Below are 18,371 nucleotides of genomic sequence, written 5' to 3'. Positions count from 1 at the left end.
CCGGTGATTTACTACTCTTCAGCTTGCTGAACTGACCCATTACATCCTCCAAGGTTACAGAGAATTTGTTTAGTTTCTCCGACTCCCCCGCTTCAAATATTCTTTCCGGCTCGACAGAGCTTACAATCTAATCAGGACAGACAAACAGGACAAATAAGAGATGAGGGAATATTAAAGAGAGGATGATAAAATAAGGGTTCTGAACAAGTGAATAAGGGTTAGGAGTTCAAAGAAGCATCAAAAAGGTGGGCTTTTAGCTTAGATTTGAAGACGGCCAGAGATGGAGCTTGATGTACCGACTCAGGAAGTCTATTCCAGGCATATGGTGCAGCAAGATAAAAGGAACGGAGTCTGGAGTTTAGCGGTGGAGGAGAAGGGTGCAGATAAGAGAGATTTACCCAGTGAACAGAGTTCCCGGGGAGGAATGTAGGGAGAGATGAGAGTGGAGAGGTACTGAGGAGCTGCAGAGCGAATGCACTTATAGGTCAATAAGAGGAGTTTGAACTGTATGCAGAAGATAGGAAGCCAGTGAAGTGACTTGAGGAGAGGGCTAATATGAGCATAACGACCCTGGCGGAATATTAGTCGTGCAGCAGAATTTTGAACCGATTGAAGAGGAGAGAGATGGCTAAGTGGGAGACCTGTGAGAAGCAAGTTGCAATAGTCTAAGCGAGAGGTGATAAGAGTGTGGATGAGGGTTCTGGTAGTGTGCTCAGAAAGGAAAGGGGCGAATTTTGGTGAAACGACAGGTTTTAGCAGTCTGTTGAATATGTGCAGAGAAGGAGAGGGAGGAGTCGAAGATGACCCCAAATTACAACAGTAATCCACAGCTTTTTCATAAATGTCACCTTTCCTGTCGATGCCTGAGTCAATCACTAGCTCAGGCATTTACAGGAAGGGTGACATTAAAAACAACTGCAGGGAAGTATGCTGCAGTATATATATATATATTTTTTTATTGCCCCCCTGCCCCCATCCTGACATCTGAACCAGAAGATCCTTGGTGTCTTGTGGCACATCCCCTCCCCACATGACCAAACCCCCTCCTGTCCTTAGTCTAGAAGCAGATCCTTGGTGTCTAATGGCACCCACTCCTCCTAACATGAACAGCCCTCCTCCTGTCCCAAGCCCCGAACCAGATCCCTGGTGTCTAATGATAACTTTAAAAAAAATGTTTTTAAAAATCAATCATTAAGTACAGAAAAAGTTTTAGAACAACTCTATATAATAAAGATGTCTACTCCTCACACCATAAGGTCAGGATCTGGAATCTATGAAGAAAAATGTAAAAGGATTTCTCATAAACTGATTTTTGTTAGAACTCATATAAGATTCTTCAAGCCAAAATATTTTTTCCTTAAAAAGGTCTTAGGGTTCCTTTTACAAAGCTGCGCTACTGATTAGTGGCACGCCAAATGTGAAGAAGCCCGCTCTATTCCCATGGGCTTCTTCGCACTCAGCGTGCCGCTAACGGTAGTGTAGTTTTCGCAAAGGAGCCCTTAATTTCCCGGTTCTCCAATAATAAATAAAGTGCATCAGACACCACAAAGTGACAACATGAAAAAGAGAGACAGATATGTAGTCATTCTTCCACTAAAAAGGTAATCAATAGAAATAAAACATGAAAAAGAAAATAAGATGATACCTTTTTTATTGGACATAACTTAGTACATTTCTTGATTAGCTTTCGAAGGTTGCCCTTCTTCGTCAGATTTTAAGCAAATCTTGGTAGATGACAGTATATGTAAGTGAGACATCAAAGCATTTCAATGACAATCTAACAGGGTGGGGAGGGGTTGGATGGGTGAGACAGGGGATATGCATGGAGACTGGAGAGTGTCAAACAAAGCAGTACAATTTACAATTTTATGGCTTGTAATGGGCTAGAAAGCCCAGATCTCTGTTAAGTCCTGTCTGGTGGGTGTCAAAATATTTAATCATTCTGACTTCAAAGGTCTTGCGTTCCTGTATTGTTTTAAAGTTACCTTTCAAGATTCTTACCATGAAATCACTAGTACAGTGTTCTGCTTTTGTAAAGTGTTGTCCCACAGGCTTGGCATCCTGGCTGGCAATGGCATTTTTCATGTGATATCTGTGTAGGTTAAATCTTGTTTTTAGCATCTGGCTTCCACTAAAAAGTTATCACCTATTGCGATCAAAAGGGCAAAACTACGCTGTGAGGTCCTTTTACCAAGCATGCGCGTACTGCAATTTAAAAGCGCTTATTCAGGCGTCCTGTGGTAAGTTTGCATGTGCTATCCGTGCACTAGAAATATTTTTTTTTCCCAGATGGGCATGGTGGAGAGGTTGAGTTTCTGCACTAACCAGTTAAGGTGTCCACCTAGGGTTACCATATTTTGTCCCCCCAAAAGGACACATGCCACGCCCCCTGTCACATTTCCCTTCCCTCCTGTCACACACCCCTGCCACTCCCCCTCCCCGTCACCCCCTCCCCTTACCTTACTACTGCCCTGGTGGTCTAGTGACCTCTTCGGGGTCACTTCAACTCTCGGCGGCCATTTTGATTCGGCGCCAAGATCAGGAACAGGAAGGATGCATGCAGGGCAGCGCTCCGGGCAGGAAAGAGGCGGAAGAGGTCACTAGACCACCAGGGCAGTAGTAAGTAAGGGGAGGGGAGGCTAGCAATCTGCCCATTTGTCCGGATTTCTGGACAAACAGGCAGGCTAGAGTGGAGGAGTGGCCTAGTGGTTAGGGTGGTGGACTTTGGTCCTGAGGAACTGAGTTCAATTCCCACTTCAGGCACAGGCAGCTCCTTGTGACTCTGGGCAAGTCACTTAACCCTCCACTGCCCCATGTAAGCCGCATTGAGCCTGCCATGAGTGGCAAAGCGCGGGGCACAAATGTAACAAAAAAAAAATATATATATTGCAGTATTACCACTTGAGCTCTTACTACCTATAAAATAGGTTGGGGCTCATATTGTCATCTTTTTAAGGGCTGGCGACATTAGCACATGGCCATTAATTTTAAAAAAAAGGACAATTGGCCATTTTACTGCTACAGTAAAAATGGCCTTAGCGTGCGTGAGAAACCCAGGTAAGGTTGCGCTAAGGCCACTTTGTACCGCAGCTGAGTAAAAGGTCCTCCATGTGACTCTCATCAGCGGGGTTTTGATCCCAGTGTTTCTTTGGTTCTGCGATGTTGTGGTGCTCACACAGTTTCCAGTGGATGAACGGTGCTACCTTATTGTTTCTTTCTGTATACATAAGTACATAAGTAATGCCATACTGGGAAAAGACCAAGGGTCCATCGAGCCCAGCATCCTGTCCACGACAGCGGCCAATCCAGGCCAAGGGCACCTGACAAGCTTCCCAAACGTACAAACATTCTATACATGTTATTCCTGGGATTTTGGATTTTTCCAAGTCCGTTTAGTAGCGGTTTATGGACTTGTCCTTTAGGAAACCGTCCAACCCCTTTTTAAACTCTGCTAAGCTAACCGTCTTCACCACATTTTCCGGCAATGAATTCCAGAGTTTAATTACACGTTGGGTGAAGAAAAATTTTCTCCGATTTGTTTTAAATTTACTACACTGTAGTTTCATCGCATGCCCCCTAGTCCTAGTATTTTTGGAAAGCGTGAACAGACGCTTCACATCCACCTGTTCCACTCCACTCATTATTTTATATACCTCTATCATGTCTCCCCTCAGCCGTCTCTTCTCCAAGCTGAATAGCCCTAGCCTCATTAGTCTTTCTTCATAGGGAAGTCGTCCCATCCCCGCTATCATTTTAGTCGCCCTTCGCTGCACCTTTTCCAATTCTACTATATCTTTCTTGAGATGCGGCGACCAGAATTGAACACAATACTCAAGGTGCGGTTGCACCATGGAGCGATACAACGGCATTATAACCTTGGCTGCTGGAGAGTTAGCTCATCCAGTGACCTAGTTTTAAACTGAAACCTTTTCTAGAGGTAGGAACTCCTTTGTTCTAAACGGCCTTCCAACATCAGCACATCACACCCATTGCATGTGTGGACATGTAGTTTTTGATCATTATTGATTTTATCTTCTGCCCCTTTGGGCTTGAAGCCTTTATTAAGTAAAGCCACCTTAAATGGGACTGGATTTAGGCATAGGTAACATGAACTACCTCTGGGATGAAATTTTGATAGGCACCAGAGCGTTGGTATTATGCCTTTATCCATGCTTGCCCTTTGTTTTATTTTTCATGCAGGTTACAGCAGTAGCAACAAGTTCAAAATGAAAATTCAACAAAGGGCCTGCCTGCCTTTGCACTGGCAAGCCCTGTGGCATCCTTGCCTTGTGCCTAGGTTTCCACAGCAATAGGAAACCCATGCGCCACAGGGCCTGTCGCAGCAAGAAGACAGGGCCTGTACTGAATATTCATTCACTTTGAACTTGCTGCTACTTCTGTGGCTGGCACAGGAAAACAAAAGTGCCAACATGAAAGTGAGGGGGTGTGGACCAAGGGGAGGATCTCTCTTATGCCCCTTGTCTGCGGGTGCCTAAAATGTAAAGCTGGTCTTTTACTAAAGTGCATTAGCGTTTTTAGTGTGTGCTAATACTTAGGGCACGCTAAACATTAGTGACGTCCATATATTCCTATAGACATTGCTTAGCGTGTCCTACACGCTAGCCTGCCTTAGTAAAAGAGGCCCATAATAAGCAGGGACCATCACAGATCAAACGATTTTCTGTGTCACCTTCTCAAACTTCTAATCACCACACACTCTTAACACACCAATTTTTGTGACTTTGTGATACATTAGTTCTATAATCATCCAAACACATGAAAGATTTATAAATTTATCTTATTCTTTTTTTTTTTTTTTCTTGGGTCCCAACACAGACCATGTTTCACAGGGTGCTGCCTCAGGGAACCCAAAAATAATACCAAAGAGTATGTGCAGTGTCAATCCCTCACATTTGTCACATATGAGGGATTGGTACGGCAGAAACTCTTTGGGTCCACCTTGGGGGTAAGCACCCAAGAAAAAGATCTAGGTGTCATTGTAGATAATATGCTTAAGTAGAGGAGTGTGGTAGCCATGTTAGTCAACATTTTACAGGACCAGGACACTGTACCAGTGACTTCACTATACAAGAACGTAAGACCTTTGAAGTCAGAATGATTGAATATTTTAACACCCAACAGAAAGGACTTAACAAGGATCTGGGGTTCCTAGCCCATTAGAAACCATAAAGCTGTTTGTCTCTGTTGATCACCCTCCCCTCACCTATCCACACCCACCCTGTTAGAATATCAATGATATGCTTTGATGTCCCCATGCATACCTCCGACCCACCCCCATCCTCCCACCCTGTCAGACTGTCATAGTAATGCTTGAATGTTTTCACTTATATACTGTACACTGTCAGCTAGCACATTTGCTTATTTCCGATCTGAGGAAGAAGGGCAACCTTCGAAAGCTAATCAAGAAATGTATTAAGTTATGTCCAATAAAAAAGGTATCATCTTATTTTCTTTTCCATGTTTTATTTTGTTAGATAATATGCTGAAATCTTCTGCTCAATGTGCGGAGGCAGCCAAAAAAGCAAACAGGATGATAGGAATCAGGGCTTTTTTTGAGGGGGTACTTGGGGGTACTGAGTACCGGCACCTTTTCCATTGTCTGTTAAAATTGATCCATGGACCCCAAGTTTTAATGATAGAGCTCAGGCTCTACACACCAGTTCTGTCTTGTCATAGATTCTGTGACTGGTTGCAGGGGGCCTGGCCATTATGGGGTGGGTCTCTCAGTGATCACCCCAATCCTGAAGGGTGGCCTAGCATTTGAGTACCGGCACCTTTTTTGCTAGAAAGAACACACTGATAGGAATTATTAGGAAAGGGATAGTGAATAAGACCAAAAATACTATAATGCCTCTGTATCACTCCATGGTATGATCTCACCTTGAGTATTGAGTTCAGTTCTGGTTACCGTATCTTAAAAAAGATATGGCAGAATTAGAAACGGTTCATAGAAGACCAACAAAAATGATAAAGGGGCTGGAACTTTTCTCGTATAAGGAAAGATGAAAGAGGTTAGGGCTCTTCAGCTTGTAAAAGAAACGAATGAGGAGAGATATGATGGAGGTCTACAAAATCCTCGTTCCAAAAGTACAAAGTCTAGGGGGCACTCAAGGAAGTTGCATGGAAATGCTTTTAAAACAAATAGGAGGAAATATTTTTTCGCTCAACGAATAGTTACCTCGGATAGTGTATCTGGGTTTAAAAAAGGTTTGTACAAGTTCCTGGAGGAAATATCCATAGTCTGTTATTGAGACAGACATGGGGAAGCACTGCTTGGCCTGGGATTGGTAGCATGCAATGTTGCTACTAATTGTGCTTCTGTCGGGCACTTGTGACCTGGCTTGGCCATTGTTGGAAAAAAAGAAGCAAAAACAAAAAAGGAGGTAAAAACCCTCACGAAACCATGAGAAATAAAACAAAAAGTGAGGAGAGTGAATGAGGATACCAAAAAATATATATTTATTCACATGAAAAATAAAAATTAAAAAGTAACATAATATACATAAAAATGACCCGACACGGCCGTGTTTCGGCCCAAAGGCCTGCCTCAGGGGTCTTTGTAACCTGAGTAGAACAATAAGACAAATGAAGAATATTGTTACAAATATATCATAGACATGGATATGGTGAATGAAGCAACAGACATTGGCTGAATATATAGCATAAATGAACAAACAAACGAGCAGAAAATTATCTATGACTCAATCTAATAACATGACATTGAATGATAAAAGTCAAACATATATGTGAAGTTTTAAAAGGGTCCTTTTTCAAAAAGATTTTTTTAAAACAATTATGAAATATTAAAAATTATGGATTATTAAAAATTATGGATTATTAAAGCACATGGATTATACTTTAAACAATACATCAATCTGTGAAAATGAACAATGTATTTATATGCAAATTATAAAAATTATAATTAAAAGTATATAGAATATTATATGGGTATATGTATTTAAAGTAGAATATAAGAATATTTATACATTTGTAGTAAACATGTTACTTTTTAATTTTTATTTTTCATGTGAATAAATATATATTTTTTGGTATCCTCATTCACTCTCCTCACTTTTTGTTTTATTTCTTGGCCATTGTTGGAAACAGGATACTGGGTTAGATGGCTACTCTTATGTTCTTAATGTTCATATAAATTTTTCATGTGTTTGGATGATTATAGAATTTAGTTATCACAGAGTCACAAAAATTACATAAGAACATAAGCACCGCCATACTGGGAAAAGACCAAGGGTCCATCAAGCCCAGCATCCTGTCTCTGACAGTGGCCAATCCAGGCTTCAAGAACCCGGCAAAACCCATTAAAAAATTTAATTTTTAATAATGTTCAATCGACTTTTCCCTCAGGAATCTGTCCAAACCCCCTTTAAGCTCCTTAAGGCCAGCTGCTGTCACTACATTTTCCGGCAACGAGTTCCAGAGTCCAACTACACGCTGAGTAAAGAAAAACTTTCTCCTCTTTGTTTTAAATCTGCCATATTCTAGCTTCATCTTGTGTCCCCTGGTTTGAAAGTGTAAATAAACGCTTCACATCTGTCCGCTCTACTCTGCTCATTATCTTGGTGTTACAGAGTGTGCAGTGATTAGAAGTTTGAGAAGGTTAAACAAGCATTTGTTTAATCTGTAAAGAAATTTTAGATATCATAAATCAATAAACATATTTTGAAAAAATAAAGAAGTTTGAGAAGGTGACACAGAAGACCATTTAGAGGATTATTTTTATTTTCTGTATGTTTTGGATGTGTATTTATGAACCATTTGGTTACTGACACTGAATATTTGACCACTGCAGCCAGTGTTTAAACAAACACTGGCCACGATGGCTGATTATTGACCTATACATATTTTCTAAATGTACTATAATCTCTGAATAAAATTGTAAAAAAACATGTACTAACTATGATATTAATTTCCAATCTTCTAGTCTGGCCTGTGATAGTCGATTCTTCCATCCTAGTGCAAGGAGTTGTGGGAGAATCAGTGTCTCTGAAAGCTGATCTCCCTCAAGATTTTGAGATCCGGGAAATCATCTGGAAACACTTGACGTCCAAGGAGGAAATTGTAGCTATGTCCTTTAAGGGCTCAGTGGAGACCCTGTACCGCTCCCGCTTCCTTGAGAGAATTCGCCTCCTCAGCAACTTTTCTTTGGAAATCAGTCAACTGGAACTGGGAGACAGCGGAACCTTCAAAGCACTGCTGGTGGGCACAGAGGGACAATTATTGATGCGCACTCTCCAACTCACTGTCTATGGTAGGCAAGATCCAAGGCTAAGTTTGCTTGACATTTTTCTTTATGGAGTTTCTCTCGGCATTTAAGAAGCGCACTCATGAAATTGGAAAACGTGAAACTGTTTGGATCAAGACAATGAGCCTAGATTCCCCAGGAAGTAGTGGACTCCAATCCCATTTGCACCACACACAAAAGAAGTTAATTTTTGCCAAACCTAGAATGCACTAGAACAAACAGTATGTTTTCATATTTAAGTTGGTTAATACTAATAAAAGCAGGCACAATCTGCCAATAAAAGAGCTTCCCTGCTGTTTGTGTTCTCTTCCATGGCCCCTGTCCAGCAGAAGACATCTCCCAGTTCTCCATGCTTTCTTCCATAGTATCTTAATGAGTTCTCCCAGTCCACTCCATAGCCTCTGAGTATCCCCAGTCCAGTCCTCAAAGGCTGCAATCAACAATGAATATGCATGAGTCAAAGATGACCATTCAGCTCGTAACCTTGGGGTCATCTTTGACTCCTCTCTCTCCTTCTCTGCACATATCCAACAGACTGCTAAAGCCTGCCGTTTCTCTATAACATCACCAAAATTTGTCCCTTCCTTTCTGAGCACACTACCAAAACCCTTATCCACCTCTTGCTTTAACTATTGCAACTTGCTTTTCACAAGTCTCCCACTAAGCCATCTCTCTCCCTTTCAATCTGGTGAAAAATTCTGCTACGCTCACATTAGCCTTCTCAAGTCACTCCGCAATAACTCTACACTCTGTTCATCAGGTAAATCTCTCTTATCTGTACCGTTCTCCTTCACTGCCAACTCCAGACTCCATTCCTTTTATCTTGCTGCACCATATGCCTTGAATCAGTATGTCAAACTCCAGCTCTGGGTTTCAAATTTAGGCTAAAAGCCCACTTTTTTGACGCTGCTTTTAACTCCTAACTTGTATTCACTTGTTCAGTACCCATGTCTGTTTTATCTTTCCCACTTTATGTAATACTCTAGTCTTATCCCTTATTTGTCCTGTTTGTCTATCTTGACTAGATCGTAAGCTCGGTCGAGCAGGAACTGTCTTTTACATGTTCAGTGTTCAGCGCTGCATACTTTTAGTAGTGCCTGTTAATTATGACAATCCTGAAAACAAGATGATTTGTAGCCCATGAAGACTGAATTTTGTTAGGGCTAGAATCGGGCAGAATTAGGAAGCCCAGGGTCCTACAACTCATAACATAAGAATATAAGAATACTCATACTGGGTCAGTCCAATGGTCCATCTAACCCAGTATCCTGCTTCCAATAGTGGCCAGTTCAGGGCACTGATAGAAGCCCAAAGAGTAACAAGATTCCAGAATCCCAAATTGTAGCAACATTCCATGCTAACAATCTTAGGACAAGCCTACGGACTTTTCCTCTAGGAACATGTCCACATCTGTTTTAAGCCCAGATATGCTAACTACTGTAACTACATCCTCTGGCAACTATTTGTTGAGTGAAAAAAATGTTTCCCATAAGGTCCCTTTTCTGTGTGAGGCCCAGGCCAAATGGCCCTGTTGGCCCCCTGAATTTTGGCAATCCTAGTTGACCTAACAGAAGATTGCTCTCAGTTGCCAGTGCTTCCTTCCATAGCCTCTGGCTCTGACCCCATGAAACAGAAGGACAATAGCAACAACGTTTAGAAGGGCTGAACGGTCCCCAAAAATTTAGGGGTCCTTTTACAAAAGCACACTAGCATTTTTAGCACACACTAAAAATAAGCATGCGCAAAACACTAGAGACACCCATATATTCCTATGGGCATCTCTAGTGTTTAATGCGCACTAAAAACACTATCGCGCCTTTGTAAATAGTCCCCATAGTTTTCAAAGCAATTTACTCAGGAAAAATTGTTAATCAATTTTCTGAAATTCACCTTCCTTCTGTGCACAGCTCATAGCCACATTGATAGAGGCATTAGCGGAGGGTAAGTGCATGCATAGTGTTAAATCCTCATGTGCACTTTTCCAGCAAAACCCTACCCACAGGGAAAGCAGGTGCAAATGAACACACCATGGCAATTTTCCATTTTAAAAACTGGTATAAACCCTAAGGATAAAAATATGCTCAGTCTTTGGCCCAATGAACAGTGGGAGATCCTTCTGTAACAAGATCACATTCTAGTTATTGCTGTGATTTTTGTCCCTCTCTAAGCCTCTCTCCCTTTGTTACATCTCTCGCCTTCAGAGAAAGTGTCCAAGCCAACAATCAGAGTGTTCATCTCAGGAACTGACCTGCATCACTTTTCTGGATCCAGATGTGAAGTCTTCCTGACTTGCACTACACAGAATGGCTCTGATGTGTCCTACATCTGGCAGAGGAAGGATGGCGTACTCGGGAATGAAACCTATTCCTTTCTGGATGGGGGGAAGGTATTAAGGATTCAGCTAGAGCCCTCAGACAGCCAAGCAGCCTTTTCTTGCACAGCCACCAATCCTGTGAGCCAAGAATTAACAGCAGTCATCCCCTGGAGCAACTGCAAGGGCAAAACAGGTATTTCAGTCCCTCTTTCCCATTCTAACCACCATTTCTTAGGGTGGGCAGAAGATACTTCTGTAGTTTCAGAAACTTGCATCTGAAAATTTGCATTATTTATTTAGATTTGGCTCACACCTTTTTCAGTTGTAGCTGTAGATGAGTTATATTCAGATACAGTAGATATGTCCCTGTCCCTGGAGTGCTCAAAATCTGAGTTTGTACCTGAGGCAACAGAGGCTTACGTGATTTGGCCACGGTCAAAAGGAGCTCTAGTGGGAATCAAGCCTGGCTTCCCTGGTTCTCGGCCTGCTGTTCCAACATTAGTCTAACAAAGACTAATTTGCTGGTTTTCTCTTATGATATTGCATTTTCAGTGGGCCAAATATTGTACATTTAGTAAAATCCTAGAAAGTCATAGAAAATGCTAGAACTTAGTTTCCCTGATAGAAAAAAAGTGGTGTTCTTTACAGCAACTGCCTACCTAGGCTTCTCTGAGAAGGAGATGAAGGGGAGACTAGTAGGTCACTATTCAAAGCAATTTTAACGTCCAGGGTGGTTAAATCACCTTTTCGACACTTAACTGGTTAGTGCTGCTGGAAATAACCAGTTAGTGCTGAACTGAAAACCAGCTATTTTGTGGGCATTCCGGGGAGAGTGGGGGGATTTGGCACTTAACTGGTCAAGGGCACTGCATAAATAGGATATAAAACTGTGCTTTTTTTTGTAGGAAAAAAGGTACCGGTACTCATTATGGGCGTGGTCACCATCTATGGCTCCGCCCCTATTGTAGCCACACCCCTTATCCCAGCTGTGGCACATATAAGCAGTATCATTGAACATCTATACCAGTATAGGAGAAAAAAATAACTTGTGATTTTTTTGTCATTATAAATAATTTCTTAAGTAGAGGAGTGTGGTAGCCGTGTTAGTCCACTCTTAAGGTTATCAATAGAAATCAAACAAAATAAAACATGGAAAAGAAAATAAGATGATACCTTTTTTATTGGACATAACTTAATTTCTAAAAGCTGTTACAGCTCTAGTATACCCAGTGCAAAATAAGACAGCAGATATACATTCTCAAACTGGACATCTTCCAAACACTAAAATGAAAATAAAATGATTTCTTTCTTAACTTTGTTGTCTGGTGACTTTGTTTTTCTGATCATGTTAGTCCCAGTCTCTGATTCTGCTGCTCTCTATCTGTTCCCTTAACTCCATTTCCAGGGCTTCCTTTCCATTTATTTCTTTGCTTTCCTCCTTTCTTCTTCATTTTTTGCCCTACATCCATAGGTAAAAGCTGGGTGCTCCACAGACTTGACAGGAGGAGGTATAGAGTGTATCCAGCTTTTGCCTAATTTATTCATCCATGTGCCGTTTTTCTCCTCTTTTCCCTTTCCCTCATCTTGTCAGTATGCATCTCCATCCTCTTTCCATCCACGTCCAGCATTTTTCTTCTCCCCCTCCATCCATGTCCAGCATTTCTCCTCTCTCCCCTCCCCTCCATTTCCAGAATTTCTCCTCTCCCCTAAATCTATGTGCATCTCCTCCTCTTTCTTCCCTTCCCTCCATCCATGTCTAGCATTTCTCCTCTCCCCCACACTCCAGCCATGTGCATCTACTTCCTCTGTCTTCCTTCCCCTCCATCCATGTCCAGTATTTCTCCTCTCTCCCTTCCCCTCCGTGTGCATTTCCTTCCTCTGTCTTTCCTTCCTTCCAACATGTCTCCTCACTTCCCTGCCCTCCACTCCAACCATGTTCAGCATTTCTCCTACCCTTCCCTCCATCCATCCATGCCCAGCAACTCTGCTCTCTCCCCTGCCTTCCCTTCCCATCCATGTCTAGCGATTCTCCTCTGCCCTCCCTTCCCATCTATATTCAGCGATTCTCCTTCGCCCCTATCCTCCCCTCCTAACCATTACCAGCGATTCTCCTCTCTCCCCTGCCCTCCATGTCCAGCGATTCTCCTCTGCCCTCCCCTCCCCTCCATGTCCAGCGATTTTCCTTTGCCCCCTATCCTCCCCTCCATGTCCAGTAACTCGCCCCAGCCTCCACCTGCCCCTGTCGAGTTCCAGTACCAACCCCAGCCCTACCTGCCTGCCTTAGCTACCTGACAGCCCTGCTTTCTGTTCCTGCCGCCCCGTCATAGGAATCAACTCTGTGGGTGCTTGTGTACCCCTAATATTGAGAAAATTGCTTGTATGTGTCCAGGGAGGGGTTATTTCCACTGGGCCCTCGCGGAAACAGGAAACAACGTCAGAGGAAGGCAGGACACTGAGAGGGAAAAAGGGAAGGGAAGGCTGGAGGAGGCGAGCCTGGTCCTTTCACTAATGCCGCCACCGGCGCTGCAACTTCAGGTAAAAAAACTAAAAGATTTAAATGCGTCGCTAGGTGGCAGGAACAGAAAGCAGGGCTGTCAGGGAGCTAAGGTTGAGCAGGTGAGCTGGTCCTAGGTAAAAAAAAAATGGTGTCGGTACGCGTACCGGCACAAAAAAAGCACTGGTATAAAAGTCAGTCATATTTTTATGTGGTGCCAAATAACTGATTAGTGCTGAATATCGCACTTAGCTGGCTCTCTCAACTCAGAAATTCAATGCCAGTGCCCGGACATGGCCCATCATTGAATTTGCAGGTTTAACCAATGTCAGCAGCAGCCAGCAAAACACTGATTGCCACCAGCTGAATATTGGGCCCCATATACATATATATATATATATATATATATATATATATATATTCCGATCATCGGTGTGTTCAGAAAATGCTTGGGTATGAATCAGGGCCGTAGCCAGACCTTGACGGGAGGGGGGTCCAGAGCCCAAGGTGGGGGACACATTTTAGCCCGCCTCCCCCAGCCACCGACCCTCCCCCGCCACTTTCAACCGCCCCGCCACTTTCAACCGCCCCGCCACTTTCGACCCCCCCCCCCCCCCCCCCCCCCCCCCCGCTGCAAGATACCTTTGCTGCTGGGAGTCCCCAACCCCCACCAGCCTTATGCTCTTCAGCGCTGGTCTCTGGCGCATTCGCTCACTTCACTGATCTGTGCTATGAGTCCTGAGGTCCAGCACGTCTTGCACGTTCCCAGGATGTGTAGGATGTCAGTCAGGACTCACAGCACAGATCAGCGAATGCGCCGGAGACCAGCGCTGAAGAACACTAATGTACCTTGCGGCAGCGGCTCAAAAGTGGCGGGGGCCCGGACTAAATCTGTGGGGGCCCATGGCCCTACCTAGCTACACCCCTGGTCTGAATACACAAATATTACCATAATGAGAGCTCTGTTTGTCTTTATTCTACAGATAACAAGGTCACTGCGTGTGAATATAAGTATCTCCTATTCATCATCCTTCCCCTCCTGATCCTGTTCTTCTCAGCAGCTATCACAGGGATCATTTACTTCATGAAGTGTTCAGGTAGGTCCCAATACAAAATGTCACTTTCCTCAGCGTCTGCAGCAGATGAATCCAGAGACTTGTGGGTTGTGAACTGAAGCAGAGAGCATTGAACTGTCTTATAGAGAGCTGCACGGGAGTGGGGAGTCCTGCAGGGACCACCTCCAGGTATGCGGGGATCCCACAGGGATGGACCCAGGTCTGTGGGAATCTGACATAGATGGACTCAGGTCCTACAGGATCCCCGTGAAGTGCCTTCCCTCCCCTGATTGCAGTGTGCCCCCCTGGCACATACCTCAAGGTACTCTTGTGGTCTAGTGGCTTCTTCTGGGCAGGAAAGATCCCCACTCTTTCCTGCCCGCTGCTGTGGCACTGATCCTCTCCTCTCCACTTTTTTTAAATGATGCCGAGACTTCCAGCAGCGGAAGTCTTACGAGGCCACCGCTGGAAGTCTCGGCAGTCATTTTTAAAAAGTGGAGACAGCGAAAGGATCAGCGGCAGGGAGCAGGAAAGAGTGGGGATCTCTCCACTAGACCACCAGGGTGCCTTGAGGGCATCCCGGGCTAGATGGGAGGTAGATGATTGGAGTTGGGATGATAAAAAGTTGAATCCATTTAGGTGAATCTTTGTGTCTCCTTCCTCGCGCAGCCATCATCGCCATACACTCAAAACAAAGCAAGCAAACCTATGAGCTGCTGCACCCACGTTGTTCTTTACTGTTGGTGGCATTTTAATTTAATGTCACTTATATTTTCAAACATGTCGGCTTGTGCAGCATACGGATGTACACAGAGTAAGTATAATAATGGAATAACTTTCCATAGGTAGAGTAGTAATTTGTTATAAACCATAATCAGTGTGTCATTTGAAGGGGCTGTTATATTCGTGCAGATTTTTTTCTCCTGGTAAAGGGCCACTAAAACAGAAATATGTTATAAGAATCAGGTGCTCAACATTCAGAGTTTCTATCTATTTACTTATTTGTGGATTGCAGTGGTATATTGTAAAAATGCACTTGCCTTTTTTATTACTAGTTTTTCACAGAGAGGTATTGAATAATTAGGGAAGGGCTTCCTTCATGCAGAAGTTTTGTCCACCAGCAGTCTAAATGTGCCAACATTGTCCAGTTCAGCACACTATTAGCCGCCAAGTTCATATAAAGTTAATTATGTTCAGTAGAAAATAAATTTGTTGCCTCAGGCTGCGTGCTATGTAAATATTCCATCACTGTTTCATTATTGCTACCAAGTATTACATATTAAGGGCATTTGCTTTAAACTTTGTTTTAATTCATTTATCCAGTCCTTATATGGACATGGTTTTGCTTTTTAAACCCAAAGGTGAATCCTAAGGGTGGTTGAACAACTGGGTATAAACTGTGTTGTTTCTGACTTTACTTGTTTTGGAATTTGGACTGCTTTGGGTCCTGTGTTGATCTGTACCTCTGCTGTCATAGCAGAGTATGGAAGAAAATGATTTATGTTACTTTTACTAGTATTTTTACTGGCTTTCTTGGGAGTGGGGGGAGTTGACTACGGCACGGCAAAGGTTGGGCGGGCCGGGAGCTGGGTTGGAGGAGGTTTCTTGCAGTGGGGACAGGCGGGGATGAGTTAGATTCCCCACGGGGATGGATGGGGATTGGATAGATTCCGGTGGGGACGAGTTAGATTTTTGTCCCTGTGCAGCTCTCTACTGTCTTATAGGATAGAATGCTCCTTGGTCAGTCAGTACTCTCTATCTCCAGCAGGTGGATGAATGGATTCTCATAAGCTCCTGATCTCATGTGTTGAAGCTCCTGTTCTAGGTTCTCTAGTTCATTGTAGCTTGGGGGTATCCTCAGGGCTGTAGCAAGTTATGTGCGGGCGTTGCAGTCGCACAGGGTGCAAGGGAAGCTGGAGCATGAAAATCGCACTCCTTCTATTGCTTTCCCTTGCAAAGTGGGCAGGGGCATGTCAGCATTTGGGGGCGTGTCGCACAGGACATTCACCGGGCTTGCTACACTCCTGGGTGTTCTGGCTGTGTGCTGCTGGCTTTAGGGGGTACTCCTGGTGATGCCAGGTCCCTCCCCCACCTGACCCCTCTCCAGCTGTTCCCTAAGCGTTCCTTCCTCACAGTAGCTTTAACAAAACAAAACAAAAAAAACAACCCAAGAGGGAATGTATCTGGCTTTTCAGCAGTACCTATGGCAGTTTTAAGAGTGGGAATAGCTTTGTCTTCTGTGGATTGGCTGCAGTTTCCAGAGTGAGGGTAAATGTTAAAAAAAAAAAGTAAAATCTCCCTTCAGTCGGTTCCCTTGTGGCTTTTTGTCTTTTCTTCATTTGTGTTGCTGTCGGCAGAGACAGTTCCGTGCTGCTCCTGCTGTGGGCAGCATTCGGTTTCAGTGGGGGGGGGGGGGGGGGCTGTTTGAGGCCTAGTGTCACTGAGGACAAATTTGTCTGGCTGAAACGCTCTAGGTTCCTGTGCGGGAGACACACGGTCTCCTCCTCACGACCCTCGCTCTGCTTGTGCTTCGGCAGCCATTCTGTGAAAGCGCGATGCTGAGACTGTGGTTTCTAACCTGTTCTTTGTACCAAATACAGAAGAAACCTGTCTTCGCAAAAACAACAATAAACAAAAACAGCGAAGATGACACTAAATACCAATAAAGTGAAAAAATGGAAAGGAAGATGAACACAGGAAAAAACATAAAAATTGTGACAAGGAAAAAAATTCCAAAAATATACACATAAAAATAAAAAAATAAAAAAATGAAACACAAAATGTGTGTATAAACAAAATTAAAAATCAGGAAAAGACGACACAAGAATGATGCAAAAAATAAAAAATTGATTAAAATAATATAATTTATTAAGGTGATATGACTCGACACAGCTGTGTTTCGGCCAAACCGGCCTGCATCAGGAGTCTAAATAAAACAAATTCAATTGTATTTAAAACATCTCAATTTTTGTCTCTTAAACTATAGATTAATATACAATAGAAACAAAAAACAAAAAACAAACAACCAAGAAACAAATAAATTACAGTAAATAGTAGCTATAACAAAGAAGATTCATGAATTAATTACATACTTATTAAGAACTGTGGAAAAAGTAAGTATATATATCTCCAGAACTTAATTTTCATTTTATCTATCGATAAAACTCATGTTGTTAGTATGAACTAATTATATCTATTGTAAAAGACAGAATTTCTGCAGGTGTTCAGACTTCAATTTATATATATATATAGTATGATATAAATTAATAATCATTATGAAATTAAATTATTGAAAGTGAACAATGTTATATATAGTCTTAATATGCAATACATATTTAGAGAGAGAAAATTTTTTTTATTTTTTAAAAAATTTTTTTTACCTGTTACACCATGTGTATGTTCTCTGGCAATGTAAATTCTTGTAAGGAATTCAATAAAATGTTATTCAGTAACACTCTACCTTTAAAAAGGCTGTGTGCGTAGTTTAGTAACAATCTATATGGTAAAAAAGGAGAGAATATGTTAACTATAAAAATAAATATTCTAATTCTTACTATAGTTCTATTTATTTCTTTTTGTAAATCATGTATTATTTTAAACATATTTCTGTTTATTAGGAAATGCATATATTTGTTATAATGGCGGGGAAAAAGGTTTCTATGATATATATATCAAATGTCTGGGAGACGGAGTGGTATGTTTGCAGATAAAAGTCTTGTAAAGATCGTATGTATTGTCTTGTAGCAGAGCAACAGTATGCTGTTTGTAATAATAACGGAACACGGTATTCCTATAGCATATATAACGAGAGTCATAAAGATCAAATAATCTATCTACAGAAAAAAGTCTTATGAATATCATTTATATCATCTTGCAACTGGATATAGGTATTACGGGTCTATTAGCAGAACAATGAATTTGAATGATAAAGATTATTAAAGATTTTTCTTATGTTTGGCTGCATAATGTGTGTTTTTTTAAAGTAAAGAAGGTCGGATCTCTGGAACATAAATACAAATAGCTGCTACGATATATACTCTGAATATAATTTGGTGCCTTACCGTAATGAAGAATTCTGTTGTGAAAAGTGTAGCTATATCTTATGGAGCAGAGTTTCAAAGCTACTGGCGTTCACCGGCAATCAAATTAAATGACGTATGTATTTTCTTTTATAGGGATGAATCCACTTCTGAAAACGTCACTGTTTACGTCATATCCGCATTA

General features: G+C 42.2%; 1 protein-coding gene across 1 annotated transcript in view; it reads left to right on the top strand.

The window, feature by feature from the left end:
- SLAMF8 (SLAM family member 8) overlaps positions 1-18,371 on the top strand; it is a 53,836-nt gene that overhangs the window by 18,643 nt on the left and 16,822 nt on the right. The window contains exons 2-4 of the mRNA XM_030187503.1: positions 7,964-8,290; positions 10,486-10,791; positions 14,076-14,189. Of these exons, the coding sequence (XP_030043363.1) occupies positions 7,964-8,290; positions 10,486-10,791; positions 14,076-14,189 (747 nt within the window). The remainder of the gene's footprint in view (positions 1-7,963; positions 8,291-10,485; positions 10,792-14,075; positions 14,190-18,371) is intronic.

Source organism: Microcaecilia unicolor, chromosome 14, assembly GCF_901765095.1.
Source record: "Microcaecilia unicolor chromosome 14, aMicUni1.1, whole genome shotgun sequence".
Lineage (NCBI taxonomy): Eukaryota > Metazoa > Chordata > Amphibia > Gymnophiona > Siphonopidae > Microcaecilia > Microcaecilia unicolor.
This window is presented reverse-complemented; position numbering and strand designations above follow the sequence as displayed.